This window comes from Mytilus californianus, unplaced genomic scaffold, assembly GCF_021869535.1.
Source record: "Mytilus californianus isolate M0D057914Y unplaced genomic scaffold, xbMytCali1.0.p SCAF_2, whole genome shotgun sequence".
NCBI lineage: Eukaryota > Metazoa > Mollusca > Bivalvia > Mytilida > Mytilidae > Mytilus > Mytilus californianus.
Window position 1 is genome coordinate 57,765,511 of NW_026262668.1, and position 17,014 is coordinate 57,782,524.

At 32.0% G+C, this 17,014-nt stretch overlaps 1 protein-coding gene across 1 annotated transcript; it reads left to right on the plus strand.

The window, feature by feature from the left end:
• Positions 1-919: 919 nt before the first annotated feature.
• On the plus strand, positions 920-16,654 carry LOC127730121 (uridine phosphorylase 2-like). Its single transcript, XM_052238255.1, has 8 exons — positions 920-1,204; positions 2,069-2,180; positions 7,446-7,607; positions 8,590-8,710; positions 10,139-10,209; positions 11,126-11,261; positions 13,901-14,047; positions 14,516-16,654. The coding sequence occupies exons 1-8, from the start codon at positions 1,164-1,166 to the stop codon at positions 14,662-14,664; spliced, it is 939 nt and encodes a 312-aa protein (XP_052094215.1). The 5' UTR covers positions 920-1,163; the 3' UTR covers positions 14,665-16,654.
• Positions 16,655-17,014: the final 360 nt, after the last annotated feature.

Below are 17,014 nucleotides of genomic sequence, written 5' to 3' on the forward strand. Positions count from 1 at the left end.
AAGAGGTCCAGATTCATTTTTTTGGACTCTTCACCAGAAGACATTCTGGAGATGAGCAGAAGAGACCAATAAAACACGCCCCTGTAAACAATCTCCATGTGCTTTATTATTAAACGGTCCCATGTACGCTTGACAAGAAGGTAAGAAAAACCGAACTTGAAACGTGTAAATCGACCCAGACTTTAAATCAATTCCGGAAACGACTAGAAGTTCCTGATTGCGTCAATAGAAAAATAAAAATAATTTCTTCAAATTAAAAGCAATAAAATTTTCACAGTCGGGCGGATTTTCGAGGGTCGGTCGGTAAACTGCAAACAAACAATATTTTAATTTAAGCCTTAGGTTTTGGGCTGGGCCGGCTCTGTTTTTTTTTTTCTGAAAATAACTGGTGGAAAGAGTAAAACTTGACATACGGTATCTAAACATTATACAGCAATGTTTACATCATTAAATATCTATTTATATACTGTAAATTCAGAAATTATTGCGAGGTTTTTATTAATGCGAATAATGCGACTGGGTGACTATCGCAATAATAAGAACTCGCATTCTGATGTCTGTTACATATATCTGTATGCAGATTTTCATGATATCGCAATAATTAATCTCGCATTTTTGTCCATTCTTGAAAAATCGCAATAATAAATGCACGCAATAATTTCTGAATTTACAGTACGCTTTACAAATCAGTTTAAATTTTAAATATATGCCGAGCCGTTCCCAAGATACCACTCAATACCACTGACGGAATAAATGATATAGAATATTTGTTCCAACAGGAACAGATATTATGACATTGTTTATAACAAAGTTTCCAGTGGAACTTCTGTTAGGCGGAACAAATATACGTTGACATTTCCGCGTTGTAGACAGTACCAGACAAGGTCAATTTATTCGTCCGACCTTCACCTTATAAACCGAAAGGGAAAGTATAGCAAAAATTAAAGGATAGTCACATCACGTATATAATTTGAGACTAATTACTGAAGTTACTGCAAAACTAAACAGCTTTAACCGAAAAGTTCATATTAAATTGTGTTTACTAGTGTTATCGTAAAAGACAGTGACTCTCAGTCACCAACATATAGCCTGAACAGTGAAGAGACCTGCGTTGCGTGAGTTCAAAGAATTTGTCTAAAAGCGGATAGTAAACAAAGAAAATCATGGCTTTAGATAGACATTTGCGCATAGATTCTCAAGAAGGGTAAGTTTAACCCTTATATTTGAATAAATTGGGACTTTTACCTATAAGGATTCAGAGATACATGAGGAGTATTCGTTACCTACTATACACAGTGTAAGGTTCTATTCTGCAGCTAGGGCTTACTGATTTGGATTTAAAATTCAAGATTTTTTTTGACCAATCATGGACCCTCAAGGGGTATATACTAATAATGACCAATAATAAATAATTTCATAATGATTATAGAATATCAAATTATAAAAGATAAATTGGTCATGTTGGTAGCGCTCAAATAATTGTACAAAAAAGCAAATAATATATTGTATATGATAAGTATCATGGAATACAGGCATTGATCCAGCCATTTTTTTTAAAAGGGGGTGGTTCAAACACATTCAAATTGTATAAAAAAGGGGGTTCCAACCATTTGTCCCCATGAAAAAGCATTAGTTGTCAAACAAAAAAAAAGGGGGGGGGGTCCAACCCCAAGAACCCCCTGGATCCACCACTGGAATAATAAAAAGTAAATATTAGCAAATTATTAGATTGGAAGGTTTTCTTAAGTTTTCGATAAGGAAAAAAACACAAAAAAAAAAGAAAAATGGATGAAAGAGTATAACATTGTATAGATATTTTTCCCATGTACTGAAATCAGTCTTTAACCAAAATTTGAGTATAAATTTGGATGACTGTTTGATTTACTCTTGAATATATTGCTGAATGCTGTATTTGGTTCAGAGAAGTTTTAGTAATGTTCCTTTTTTTGTCAATGTATCAAGAAGTTTAAATTCATTCACTAGGTGAGTATGTTTAATGCACTGGAGTTCATTGTTGAAATGTTACATGTATAAGTCATGTATTTAATATGTGACTTTGTACTTTCAGGATATCCTTTGTCAGGAATATACACCTTGATTCCATGGAAGAAGATGTCTTGTATCACTTGGCCCTTAGCAACAAATCACATGACCTTAAAGAAATTTTTGGCGATGTGAAGGTATCATTTCTTTGATTTAATAAAAGATATATTTAATTTTCTTCTCACAACTTTAAACTGAATACATTTTAAAAAATTTAATTCCAACTTTGATTCAGATCAGTTAATAAATATTGCATAAGTGTTTTTTTAGAAAAAGGGTCTAATTTTTATATCTTAGACTAGTACAGTTGGTGGTACAAAAATACCCAAGACAGGGGAGGAAGAGTTATGCTAGCCAAAGGATAAATTATTTAAAATTCACAGGTCAATTATATACAAATATAGGACAGAAAGTCACAGGACGAAAAGTCACAGACAAAATGTCACAGGACAAAAAGTCACAATTCAGTTCTGACATTATTTTTCTTGAACTATTATATATAAAACAACTTTGTAAACTTAATGCATTCTAAAAAAATCAATAATGATCAAATAATTGTTAAGAAAACAATTTGTTAAAGTGGCTTGGTACTTAAATGGCTTCATGATGCCAAGAAATATATCCTTTGCATGATAAAAATTTGATAAATTTTCATTTATCAAGGCTTATACCACATCTTCTTATTTTTATATTATAAACAATTTCCTTAACTGTAAAATGAAAACATGTAATAAAAAGAAATTATTTCAAGATCTTTCTGTTATATATGCAAACAATTATAAACAATTTATTTGTGACTTTTTGTCCTATCAAATTTGTGACTTTTTGTCCTGTGACTTTCTGTCCGCTTACCTTATGACTCTTGGGTGAAAAGACACTGAGTTTTTTTAATTTTCAAATATGACTCCCAATTTAAAAATTAGAGTTACCTGTATTTAAATACAGGTTTCACACTGATGCAAATTTTTCATATTACAAATATGATGAAAAATTATGATACTTTTAATTTCTTATTTGAGTAACGATTTAATCATTAAATCATTACTCAAATAAGAAATTTAAAGGATATGCCTTTTTTACCCTCTCTGCAGTGGTATTTGCCAAAAAATACTCTATCCGACTGGACGCTTGTAACATCACGATCATCAATGCGTTTTTGAACGTTAACATTCGGTGTAATTAAACAGATATAGCATGTTCTTGAGGGGTATTTGCGAAAAATACCAGTCTTGAGAATGAATTTCCCTTGCCTTACGGCTCCTGAAATTTAACATTCTCTCGACTGGTATTTTTCGCAAATACCCCTCCTTAACATGATATATCTGTTCAAAATCCCTATCCATAACAGTGCCTTTATATCTATGTGAAGGGTGCCTTAAAAGTGTAGTCCTCCACGCAAAGGGTGCCCTTAAAGTGTAGCCAATCGCGCTAAGAGTGCCCTCGAAGAAAAAAATTACCCTGCCCTTTTTAAAAGCTGCAGGAAACACTGTAATGGGATATTAAATATAAGTAGTCAAGATAGTTGATTCTTATGAAAGGAAACAAAAGATAAATGGAATGATTTTGCTCATTAATATCCTATATGTACCTATTCAGGGAATTATACACCCCTCTAAATCAACACAAAAAAAATAAATAAGATTTAAAAAACAAAATTTGTTTCTTTTTACTTAACAAAAAATATTGCATACTAACAACATTCTTTCCTTAAGATCATAACTATGATTCAAGTAACAGTTTCCTGAGTGGTCATAAAAGTACAAATGTATTTACAATTTATGTACAACAAAATGTACATTTTATAAAGTATAAATGAATTTAGTGTATTTGTAAATTAAAACATTAAATACCAGTAGTCATTTGATTGATTTATAGTTGGTGTTTTGAATACACCCAGCATAATAAAAAGAATGCCCATACAAATAATCTGATCTATAACCATGATAACAAACTAGATGAACTTGAAATGGATGGTATGAAATGAACACAAAATGAAAAGGGGAACAAATTTCTAAATCCACAGGAAATATATGGAGAATTGGGAAGGGGCATTGTAAGTTAAAATTTTTTAACCACAGCATTTGCCCGCAAATGATGCTTGATGCGTCTTTTCTTGCTAGGATAGTAGCACTCCCAACATAAATGTCATGATATACAATAGTATTGAAAGTGTAAACTAAGATCTCTAATGTTTATTTTACAACAGAAAGATTGTCATATGGTATGGATATGTTGTTTGCTTTATGAATGTAGACCTGATTAAAACCCAAACCATAATTTGTTTGATATTTTCTTGTAAACGCTCAAAACGGGAGGGTTGGCAGGTATGCTTGTAAGTGATCTTTTCTGTTTCAGTCTTTCCTTTTTTTTTTAGCTCACCGTTTCGAAGGAACTGTGAGCTTTAGCCATCACTTGGCGTCCGTCGTCGTCCTCCGTCGTCGATTGTCTGGTGTAAACTATTTCAAACATCTTCTCCTCTGAAACTACAGAACCAATTCCAACCAAACTTAAGCTGAATGATCCTTAGGGTATCTAGAATAAAGAGTTTGTTTTATTTTCTGTTTTGTCATAAAACATGGCCGCCATGGCTAAAAATAGAACATAGGGGTAAAATGCAGTTTTTGGCTTATATCTCAAAAACCAAAGCAGTTAGATCAAATCTGACATGGGGTAAAAGTGTTCATTAGATAAAGTTGTATCAGCCCTGATAATTTTCAGATGAATCTAATAACCCATTGTTGGGTTGCTGCCACTAAATTGGTAATTTTAAGGAAATTTTGCAGTTTTTATACAACCGCAAACAAATTTTGCGGTCGTATATTGGTATGACTTTGGCGTCGTCGTCGTCGTCGTTGTCCGAAGACACATTGGTTTTCGCACTCTAACTTTAGTTTAAGTAAATGGATCTCTATGAAATTTTACCATAAGGTTCAATACCACAAAAGAAAGGTTGGGATTGATTTTGGGGGTTATGGTACCAACAGTTAAGGAATTAGGGCCCAAAAAGGGACCAAAAATAAGCATTTTTGTAACTTCCAGACATAACTTGTGTGTTAGTGTATGGGTCTCTATGGCATTGTACCACAAGGTTCCATATCACAAAGGGAATGCTGGGATTGATTTTGGGGGTAATTGCCTCAACATTTTAGGAATTAGGGGCAAAAAACAAGCATTTTTCTAGTTTCATGATAATAACTTGTGCGTAAGTGTATGGATCTTTCTGAGATTGTACTACAAGGTTCCATATCACAAAGGGAAAGCTGGAATTGAGTTTGGGGGTAATTGCCCAAAATGTTTAGGAATGAGGGGCCAAAAATAAGCATTTTTCTAGTTTCCAGACAATAACTTGTCTTCAAGTGTATGGATCTCTCTGAAATTGTACTGCAAGGTACCATACCACAAAGGGAAGGCTGGGATTGATGATGGGGGTAATTGCCTCAATATTTTAGGAATTAGGGGCAAAAAACAAGCATTTTTCTACTTTCAGGACAATAACTTGTGTGTAAGTGTATGGATCTTTCTGAAATTGTACTACAAGGTTCCATATCACAAAGGGAAAGCTGGGTTTGAGTTTTGGGGTAATTGCCCTAAACGTTTAGGAATTTGGGGCCAAAAAGGGGCCAAAAAACACATTTTTCTAGTTTCCAGACAATAACTTGTGTTCAAGTGTATGGATCTCTCTGAAATTGTACTGCAAGGCACCATACCACAAAGGGAAGGCTGGGATTGAGTTTGGGGGTGATGAATCATAAGGGGGTTCAAAAAATTTGGGGGGGGGGATTTTTTTTTTTTCCTTTTTTTTCTTTTTTTCCTTTTTTTTTTCTTTTAAAATTTTCCATTTTAAGTTGGTTATTTCTGATTTATATTTAAAAGCAAATAATAATGATATGGTAGGAGATACACACCAAACAGGATGTGTAAATTATTATATAATAAGTATTGTGCAATAGCAAGAAATTTTCAATTGCACAGTATTGCACAATAGCAAGAAATCTTCAATTGCACAGTATTGCGCAATAGCAAGAAATCTTCAATTGCACAGTATTGCGCAATAGCAAGAAATATCCAATAGCACAATATTGCGCAATAGCAAGAAATTGTCAATTGTACAGTATTGCGCAATAGCAAGAAATATTTAATTGAACAATATTGTGCAAAAGAAGATACTTCGTATAAATTGCTTATTTCTTGACCAATTTCAGTGGGGTTTTATTCTTGAATTCTTGGGGTTTTTTAATATGCTGAATCTAACCGTGTATTTAGTTTTTGGAATTTTGGGCCCCGTTTTTAAATTGGTCCACATTGAGGTCCAAAGGGTCCAAAATTAAACTTTGTTTGATTTCATCAAAAATTGAATTATAGGGGTTCTTTGATATGCCGAATCTAACCGTGTATTTAGATTCTTAATTTTTGGTTCCGTTTTCAAATTGGTCTACATTAAGGTCCAAAGGGTCCAAAATTAAACTTAGTTTGATTTTAACAAAAAATGAATTCTTAGGGTTCTTTGATATGCTGAATCTAAACATGTATTTAGATTTTTGATTATGGGCCCAGTTTTCAAGTTGGTCCAAATCGGGGTCCAAAATTAAACTTTGTTTGATTTCAACAAAAATTGAATATATGGGGTTCTTTGATATGCTGAATCTAACCATGTATTTAGATTTTTGATTTTTGGGCCCCGTTATCAACTTTGTCCACATTGAGGTCAAAAGGGTCCAAAATTATACTTTGTTTGATTTCATCAAAAATTGAATTCTTGGGGTTCTTTGATATGCTGAATCTAACCATGTATTTAGATTTTGGATATTGGACCATAATAGGTGAATGTCCAATTTAAAATTTTTAAGTTCTTAGACCACATTCATTCTGTGTCAGAAACCTATACTGTGTCAAATATTTAATCACAATCCAAATGCAAAGCTGTATCAAGCTTGAATGTTGTGTCCATACTTGCCCCAACTGTTCAGGGTTCGACCTCTGTGGTCGTATCAAGCTGCACCCTGCGGAGCATTTTATTGGTTATTATCTTGAATAGTATTAATGATAAAGATAAACTGTAAACAGCAAATATGTTCAGCAAAGTAAGATCTACAAATAAGTTTATATGACCAAAATTGTCAATTGACCCCTTAAGGAGTACATGTATTGCCCTTTGAGGACAATTTTTAACAATTTGTTCATCTAGTTTGCTTACTTTAAAAATCTTCTCCTTTGAAACTGCTGAATCAATTTCAGCCAAACTTGGTGAGGTGAGCGATTCAGGCTCTTGAGAGCCTCTTGTTAATATGTTTGTTGAAACCAAAATATCTCCAGTGAAACAGGGGGTAAATCTGTTTTCTATTTTAAGCTATTTACACAAGGACACACACATTGTGGGTCTGTAATGATTTTTTTATTTTTAGTTTGTTTGTTTTGGTGGATCACCATCCCGGATGGAGAAGTTTGCATATTACATGGTAGATCAGCTGAAATTTAAGTTAACACCAGGACAGACGCTATATAACATTTCTAAAGGATCAGATAGATATGTGTTATATAAAATGGGACCAATTATTTCAGTTAGTGTAAGTAAGAGAAGAAAAGAAGGCAGAAAGTTTCCGATGTTGATAATAGATATCAATATGAAAATAATTAGATGTTAAAATTGAGAATGGAAATGGGGAATGTGTCAAAGAGACAACAACCGGACCAAAGAGTTGTATGATTGCCAATGAAACAACTATCTACAAAATGACATAGATGTAAACAACTATAGGTCACTGCTTCAACAACAAGCAAACCCATACCATACAGAAAGCTATAAAAGGCCTAGACATCAATACATAATAAAAATAATATAACAAGGAGTACAGCCTGATTAATGTACAAAACAATAAACAATAAACAAATCTGACAGACGGTAAGAGCTGTCAACCACTGAATTACAGACTACTGACTTGGGACAGGCACATACAAAATGTTATTTGATTGAGTTAAATATGTTTGTGGTTGCTCAACACTGCCCTAACCTGGGACATTGGTGTAATAGCACAACATAAGAACAAACTGTAAAAATCATTTGAAAAATCAGTTGATAAGATTGCATTTTACAATCAAAACCCTTATGGAGCTGGCTTGATAGCTGATAATTTTACAAACTTTATTTCTTTTGAGATGAAAAAATATAGTGCTCTATAAAGAATTATTTAAAATTTTATATGTCCTATCCATGAACTTTTTAAGAATTTATCAATGAACTTTATACTCTGATATTCAAGTTGCAAATAATGTGTAGGTGTATAACCATGCTTGTCAAGAAAAGAAAATGAATTGTGCATGGTGTATGAATCTAGTATCTGTTCTAAAAATATCAATGTTGTCATTGTTTACGCAAAATTTCAAATTGGAGTTATCTACTTTTGTCCATAATTGTAGTTGAACCCCCAACACTTTATACAATGCAATGGGTACCCTTCAGTGCTCAAAGGCTTTTTGATTTTCTATTATGATTAATTTAGAGTGAATGTTTTATTGCAAAATCATTAAGTTGACTGGTTTTGTTTACAGCATGGTATGGGAATTCCATCTTTGTCTATTTTGATTCATGAAATTCTGAAGCTGCTTCAGCATGCTGGGTGTGATCCTTCAGAGGTGGTTTTCTTCAGACTGGGAACCAGTGGTGGATTAGGTAAGTATCAATATAGAATGTACTGGACTACAGTCTCCTAGCTAGGGACAGGCACATAAAGAATGTGGCCTGGTAAAACATGTTTGTGAGCGCTCAACCTTCCCCCTTAGGGGTTGACTCATCAAAAACTGTATCGTAGCAAGACAGGAACAGTTGGCTATTAAAGGGGCACAATTGGTACCTTTCAGAATACTTACAACACATTTGATAAACTTTATAGCTGAACATACACAGATGTTATCAGGGAGAAGATTAACAGCTTTAATCATGATCTAATCACAGTTTCTGTACATATTTCTTGCATAATTATCTTTTTCAGTATTGAAGATGTGGATTGACACAAATACATTTGCAATGATATTTATATAAGTACAATTTGATTAATTTAAAAACTTCTGTGAAATAAGATTCATGTGTGGAAGTGTGATGTAGAGGATCGTATAGCTTTAAGACGACAATGGATAAAAAAAAATTCTCTGACTGCTCATTATGTCTTTACACTAGATCCATTTAAGTTGTACTGATTGTTTTTAGTCTGGGAAATTTGGTCAATTTATCAGTTGAAATTGGGCTTTGAACTGGCTTTCAGAAACTGTGAATACATAGGTACTTTGTGTTTTTATTAGAGCTATTTTCCTAATGCTTGTAGATTAAAGGTTTGGTTAGCTTGCTTGCTTTGTTTGTATAGATGTTTTCTCAAGCATTGTAATTAAGATTGACATCTTCAATCAATAGATAGGCAGGACTTCAGCTTGTATACATTATACTCAACATCCAATAACATTTGGATAAAATGTATACAAGCTGAAGCCCCGCCTATCTATTGATTGCAGATGTCAATCTTAATTACAATGCTTGAGCAAACATTTATACAAACAAAGCAAGCAAGCCAACAAGACCTTTAAAGTACAAGCATTAGGAAAATAGCTCTAATTTTGTGAATGTTTTTGTTTTAAGGTGTTGCTTAGCACGGCTCATTTAACATATATGTTTAATGAAATACATATCTATTGTTGCTCCTGGTTACACCAAAAGATGTTTTAAATGAAAAAGAAACTTATTATGTTGCTGCATTTAAGATTAGAAATTGTATATATATGTAGATCAAAAGAACCATTAACCTTCAATGTTTTTAAGAAACCACTTGCACATTTGTGCTGTCATATGTATAGGACATAGCACTTTATCAGTAGTAAATTGACCTTTAATCTAGTTTCCATTGCTCCAATTTATTTTTCCATTGCCCCAGCATCTATAGTCACCATGCTATACAGTGAGCTGTTTCAAATTTGAAAAATATTGAAATATTGTTTGTTTGTGGTCAAGCTATTTTAAAATTATCATCATGTTATTCAAGGCCAACAAACTAGATTGAAAATGTATATATTTCAGATTTGTTGATATGAGTATATAATATATCTGTTGTAGGGTTAGATGCTGGAACAGTGGTTATATCTGAAGCAGCAGTTGATGGAATTCTTAGATCATACATGGAAATTGTAAGTAGAGAAGTATAAGTTAGGATACCAATATATGTAAAACTCAGAAAATCATGAAAGATGATTAGATCTAGACCATGAAAAAAATCCATGGGAGTGTTGTACACTAAATGATATTTTCTTCTGTTGGTAATAGGGGTGTAAGCAGATACAATTCTGTTTCAAATAAATACAACATCACATGCAGTTTTGTGAGTTGATTCTTGTATTTTCATCTACTTAGAAGATATTTTTTTTATTCAGGTAAATCAATCAATGAGTGATGGATTTCTCTTAGAAGAAATTTAAAGGTCCCAGTGAAAAAAACTACACACAGAACAATAGCTATTGTATTTATTCAATGGGACAATAGAACTGACAAAAGTTAAAATACCCTGACCAAGAGGAGATGACTCTGTGGAAAAGTTTCATTTAGTTTGCAATAACAGAACCTTGTTTTTACATGCTTATTTTGTATATAAATCATGAAACTATTTTGCATTTTGGTTTAGAAACAGGATATGTTTTTTAAATATATTAAAATGTTATTAAGGTTTTCATTAATTTCTTTAAGGGGTTCAAGTACATTGCTACATAAATGTTTTTTTTTTAGATTTAATGTAGAAACAAAGATGAATGGTAGAGTCAAAACAGTGTTTTTACTTCCTTCAAAATTGCTGATTGTTTATTAACCTTTTTTTTTATTTGTACTTGAAGTTTATACAGTTTCAATCCAGAGAATAGCTACATCAAATTGATATTGAAATGACATGAAAAATTTACTTTAGAAAATATACATTTTTAATTTTTATACAAAATAAAACTTCATCATAGTTACATACTTGTCATGAAATTCCATTTTGCAGATAAAGTTATAACTAATTAAAGTTTTAAAATCCGAAATTGAAATTTAATAGCATTTTGGTTCTGTTTACAGCCAACATTAGGACTGATTATACAACATCCTGCCAAATTAGATGAAGCACTAAACAAAGAACTACTGCAAATTTCTGAAGAAATTGGATGCAAGTCTGAGTTAGGAAAGACTATGTGTACATATGATTTTTACGAAGGTAATTGCAGGATAAGAAAAAAATATTTGATGTTGAAGGCTGATTTAACTTGCCTAAGGTTTTGGGTTATAGATTAACTTTTATTGTGTTTATAAAAAAATGACAGAGATCCTTATGACAGGAGATGTAGATATAAATGTATTTCATTTATTTATAAAAATAAGGAGATGTGGTATGATTGCCAATGAGACAACTATCTTGCAAAGTTCAAATGAAGTGACTGTAAGTGTTTGTTTACTTTTGTTATGAAGGATTTAAAAAAACTATATTCATAGGCTATTGTGATGCCTCCTTATGGAAAATATATCGGTGTTTTGTTCCTCTTTATAAAAGAACATTGCTGATGCAGAAATTTTTGAATTGATAAAGACATAAAACATTTCTGAGACCATTTGACAGAAAGCATTCATGCTTGGTAGAATTGTTTGTTTATGTTGTGTGGGTGACCATACTATACCATCATTTTTTATTTGACAATTCTTGTGGGAGTTATGGGATTGCACTGATTTTTTTACGCCTGTTTACGGGACGTATTATGGTATACCGTTGTCCGTCCGTCGTCAACATGTCGGACATTAACTCAAAAACACTTTAAATAATATGCATGAAACTTTGGTGAATTGTTTATATCTATTGACGTGAGCTCCCTTTCGTTTTTTATAAATTTCAGAATTACCGTTTCTGAGTTTTGGGGTTTTATTCATTAAAAATGGGGGGATTTTCAAGTTTTCCGACAATAACTCAAGAATGCTTTCACTAACTTGCAAGAAATTTTGGTGAATTGTTAATATCTATTGACATGAGCTCCCTTTCGATTTTTATAAATTTTAGATCTTACGTTTATGAGTTACAGGGTTTTATTCAAAAAAAGGGGGATTTTCCATTTTTTGGACAATAACTAAAAAATACTTTCAGCAGTTCTCATGAGACTTTGATGAATTGTTTATATCTGTTGATGTAAGCTCCCTTTAGAATTTTATAAATTTTAGATTTTACATTTCTGAGTTATGGGGTTTTATTCATTAAAAAAGGGGGGATTTTCCAGTTTTTGGACAATAACTCAAAAATGCTTTAAGCAGTTCGCATGAAACTTTGGTGAATTATTTATAGCTATTGATGTAATCTCCCTATTGATTTTCATAAATTTCAAATATGACATTGAGAAGAAATTGAACTTTATTTGTTTATAGTCTGACAACAGATTTACTAAGTATTGCGCAACAGCAGTGTATTGCACAACAGCAAGAAATCTTTAATTGAATATAAATTCAATTCATATAACCAATTTCAAGTTCTTTGACTACATTTATTCAGAAACCTATAATATGTCAAATATTTAATTATCAAGCTTGAATATTGTGTCCATTTTTGCCCCAACTGTTCAGGGTTGGACCTCTTTGGGCGTATCCAGCTGCGCTCAGCGAAGCAGTTTATTTTGTCTCACTTTAAGAGTCATGACTTAGGCATGCTGTTTGTGATTAGGTCAGTTTAAGGGGAATCACCAATGGTAAGTCACATATATTTGGTACACAGTTTTATTACCATTGGCACCTCTGATATGGAGATTATTTGGAATCCATCCCCTCAGTTATGGTCGATTGTCTTTAAAACTTTTGCATTGTTCACATGTTACACAGGCAAGGCATATCTCTTTGCAAACTGTTTATTTACTATTGTTTAACAAAGGCATCTTGTGAAGGAAACTCCTCTGAGACAGTATATCAGAAGGCTTTCATGATATACTGTACCATTATGCTGATTTGACATTTTGATAAGGAGTTATTGGACTTTGACAGTTTTCTTCACTATTGTAACTAGTGTTTGCAACAGTTAACCTGTTTACGGATTAATCTTCAGAAGTACTGAATATCAAATGCTAAAAATGTTAACCCCGTTGATTTGACCTTTTTTCAAATTATGATCAATTTGACAACACTAATTGTAATACAATGACACCTTGTGAATGCAACATCTCAAAGACTGTTTCCCCTAAAGCTTTTATACTTAGAAGAATTGTTTGTCATCATGTTGACCACACTTTTTTGTTATTTTGATTTTACAGTTTCTGCTGGGGTAATGGGAATTTCATTATCTTCAGCCTATTACAGTATACTCACACTTTGTGATTGTTTCTCTACTGAAACCATAAATGTCAGAACCTTGGCAAATGTGGGATTTTTTGTCTGACACCATATAAGGTTGACCCTACAATACCTTCAGTCTTACTTGGCAATTCCTGTGGGAGTTAATGAAAACCCTACAATAACATCAGTCTTACTTGGCAATTCCTGTGGGAGTTAATGAAAACCCTACAATAACTTCAGTCTTACTTGGCAATTCCTGTGGGAGTTAATGAAAACCCTACAATACCTTCAGTCTTACTTGGCAATTCCTGTGGGAGTTAATGAAAACCCTACAATAACTTCAGTCTTACTTGGCAATTCCTGTGGGAGTTAAATGAAATTAGACACGTTTCAACTTTACAGTTGTATCTCAATGACACCATGTAAATGCAACTTCTTTTAGACTGTTTGCCAGAAAGTTGTACAGAAGTCTACTGTTCAGACAATTATATCCCACAGGTAAACAGTAGCTGGGGACATTTTTTATACAGCGTATCAATCTTGTTATTTTTTAAGGTCAAGCAAGGTTAGATGGAGCATTCTGTGATTATACAGAAGAAGATAAACTAGCTTTCCTTAAGAGAGCACATGAGAGGGGCGTCAGAAACATAGAAATGGAATCCTTATGCTTTGCTGCCATGACGCATCGTGCCGGTGTAAAAAGTAAGTCATTGTCCTCAAAGCTTGTACATACCTTTTTATTTTGAAGTTGCTTTAAGCAAACAAATATTTAATGAAGGTTTGTAATTCTCTGAAAAACTTGTAAAATTTATTAGTAATAATTACTTCTTTACTATCTTGTAGCTTTATGTGCTTATATATGTGTTATACTGAACTGTGGCAACAAAAAATATATTCTGTTTTTTTTTCATCCAAATTGAATAAAAAAGAAGGTTAGAATATGAAACAAACTAGTAACTTTTATAGTTATCTGCAAGAAACTTAAAATATTTGACAAAGTAGTGTATAACCCTGTACAATACACCAAACAAATCAGATAAAACCAGGAGAGTATTTCTAACCATGGAATGAAAAATTATATGGCCAACACAGGTGCTTAAGTGCAAAAAATACTGTGGCAGGGGCAGATAATAACGCTTCCAATTTGTAAATGTGTGCTACTCTTCACAGGTGCTGTTTTATGTGTAACATTGTTAGATCGTCTCAATGGTGACCAGATAAACACTCCTCATGATATAATGGAGGAATGGCAAGCTCGACCTCAAAGAATAGTAGCTGCTTACATTAAAAAGAAACTTGGAATGCAATATAAGAGTTGATAGTTTCACAAGAATATATGATGATGATGACAGAGAAAAGATCACCAGACAAAATTATTAGCAATTCTCCTTGTAACATAATGCTTACTATGATTTTAATACTTTTTTAAAATGCAATACAGTCAAATCTAATACAAGTTGTGACTGAAAATGACATTTGTTCCACTTAGCAGCAAAAATTGTTTATTATTAAATATTTCAGTATTTTAGATTAGAATGTGTAGTAAAACTAAGGTACCCAAGATTATGGTTCCAATCAGATCCACCAAAAATATGCTTAACATGCTTTAGATTGTTAATCTATGATATTTTAAAGGGACTCTTAGTCACAATTGTGATATAAGATTTTGTAGAAATTAAATGTAACATGCAATTTAGTCTCTAGATAACCTGAGTCAAAGAGTTAGTTTGCGTTATGGCCAACACATGGGAAATCAAAGATTAATCATATTGAAGAATTTGCAGTGCATAGTATTCACTTGTGTGTTTCTATGACCTTCTAAATGAACAAATATTAATACTGTGGATTCATTATGATTTAAGACCCCTTTTTGGCCCCAAAATATAGCATTTTTACAAATTTGTTGAAATGTAAACTTTTAGCTATTTATTGGAAAGTAGAATATTTTTGTTTCATAAATATGGGCTGTTTTTGACAAAACAATGCACATGCATCAGGTACTTGCTTCATAAATTCATGCAATCAGTGTATGAGTTTTTATTGATGTTTTCTTTGGAATAATACACTGAATAAAAAGATAATTTTTTGACAGAGGCCAATCTTAGAGGCTTCTTTTCCTGTGATGGTCTTACTAGTGTGGAGCTAATATATCTGTAAATCACACACTTATCAACATGAAAACAAGCATTCTGAGAGTACCTTAGATTTTAATTGTGATAGCTTTATTAAATTTCATAAGGCTTTTCAATAGAATAGAGCTTATATTTTTAAAGCTTTCTGTTTATGCGTAGTAAAACCTTGTAAATGTCTGTCCTAAGCCATGGATAAAGTCAGGCTAGTAAAATTTTGGTTTGTAGAATAATAAATCATATACCAATGTTTTACTTTATTTTAGCCAAGTTTGTTATATTTGTTTCAGTTTAGTTATAGTATTTAAAATTTCATAACTTTATTAAGATAATATGAAAGTTAGCCTTAAAGATCTCAGATTTAAAACAACTATTGCTCTAAGCGATACTGGTGTTTTGCAGATTTCAAAATTTACCTGAAAATATGAAAAAAAAATGGATATCAGAATGAGCTATATATGGAATAAGATTTGTGTTATGTGCTAATCTGTCTTAGTTGTTGAAATATAGTTTTGTTAGATTTTATTTATTGTATTAATTTATTTTGTCATTTTGTTGTTAAATCAATTTGCTTCTATATGCTTAATTTATTAATTACCCAGACAAATTATATTTATTATTCATCTACCCAAGGTAAATATTTTCATTGTTATTTATTTTGCAAGTCATGCATTCCTTCTTTTATTTGTTTGACATATCATTATAAATTGGGTGTATTGCCAGAGGAAAGAGCAATTCTAACCTCTTGATCCTGTCTGAACCACAAGAGAGTACCTAGTTTATATCATCTGTTACTCTATAAGTTATTATTCAAAATTATTCAACCTATGGACAGATTTGAATTGATTTTTCTCTGGTTTTTCATAAATGGAACTTGCTTATTTTTTCATTGAATGCTATAAGGTGTATCTAGTTTGTATTAATTGTAAATCAAACAGTTTTTCGTCAACATTGATCAAACTTTGCATTTAGAGCCAAATGGGAAATTTTCCTTTTTTCAAAAATTGACAAATTCTTACACTAGAGAATTTTCCAATCCTTAAGGCGCTGAATGATGTTTTTCAAAATAGCATTGTGCGATACAAGTCAATATTAATCTAGTTTTATTATTTAATTAATGCCCTCTTTTACTTTAAGTTGCAAGATTTGTTTTATTCTGGCAAGTAAATTGCAACAACCTTTAAAAGGGAAATTCATACCTGTTGATTTTAATGCCTTCAAATATACAAAAAAACTTTGGTATTGATAGAGCATTCTTTAAGCAACTCATTTGCTAAAAAAGGGAAAAATATTCTGTTTCTTGTTTGTATGGTGGTAAAAAACATTAACTTTATAACTATAAAAAAATACTTTCCGTAAAGGGAAATAATTCTTTCAAATGGGAGATAATTAACATTACAATAAAATTTCAGGGTTGCAGAAACGTTTTATCTTTTTATTTTTTTAATTTAGACCACTTAAAATTTGTGGCTCAATTTATTATTATCAATGGTCACTGTTCACCCGACTACTATTTGCATGAATGCTTGAATATGGAAAT

What these genes read in the sequence shown, in the direction of transcription:
- LOC127730121 (XM_052238255.1), top strand. Translation starts at nt 1,164, where the DNA reads ATGGCTTTAGATAGACATTTGCGCATAGATTCTCAAGAAGG. An exon ending in GACCAATTATTTCAGTTAGT is followed by an intron (nt 7,608 to 8,589) that starts GTAAGTAAGAGA and finishes TTTTGTTTACAG; the next exon opens with CATGGTATGGGAATTCCATC. An exon ending in GCATCGTGCCGGTGTAAAAA is followed by an intron (nt 14,048 to 14,515) that starts GTAAGTCATTGT and finishes TACTCTTCACAG; the next exon opens with GTGCTGTTTTATGTGTAACA.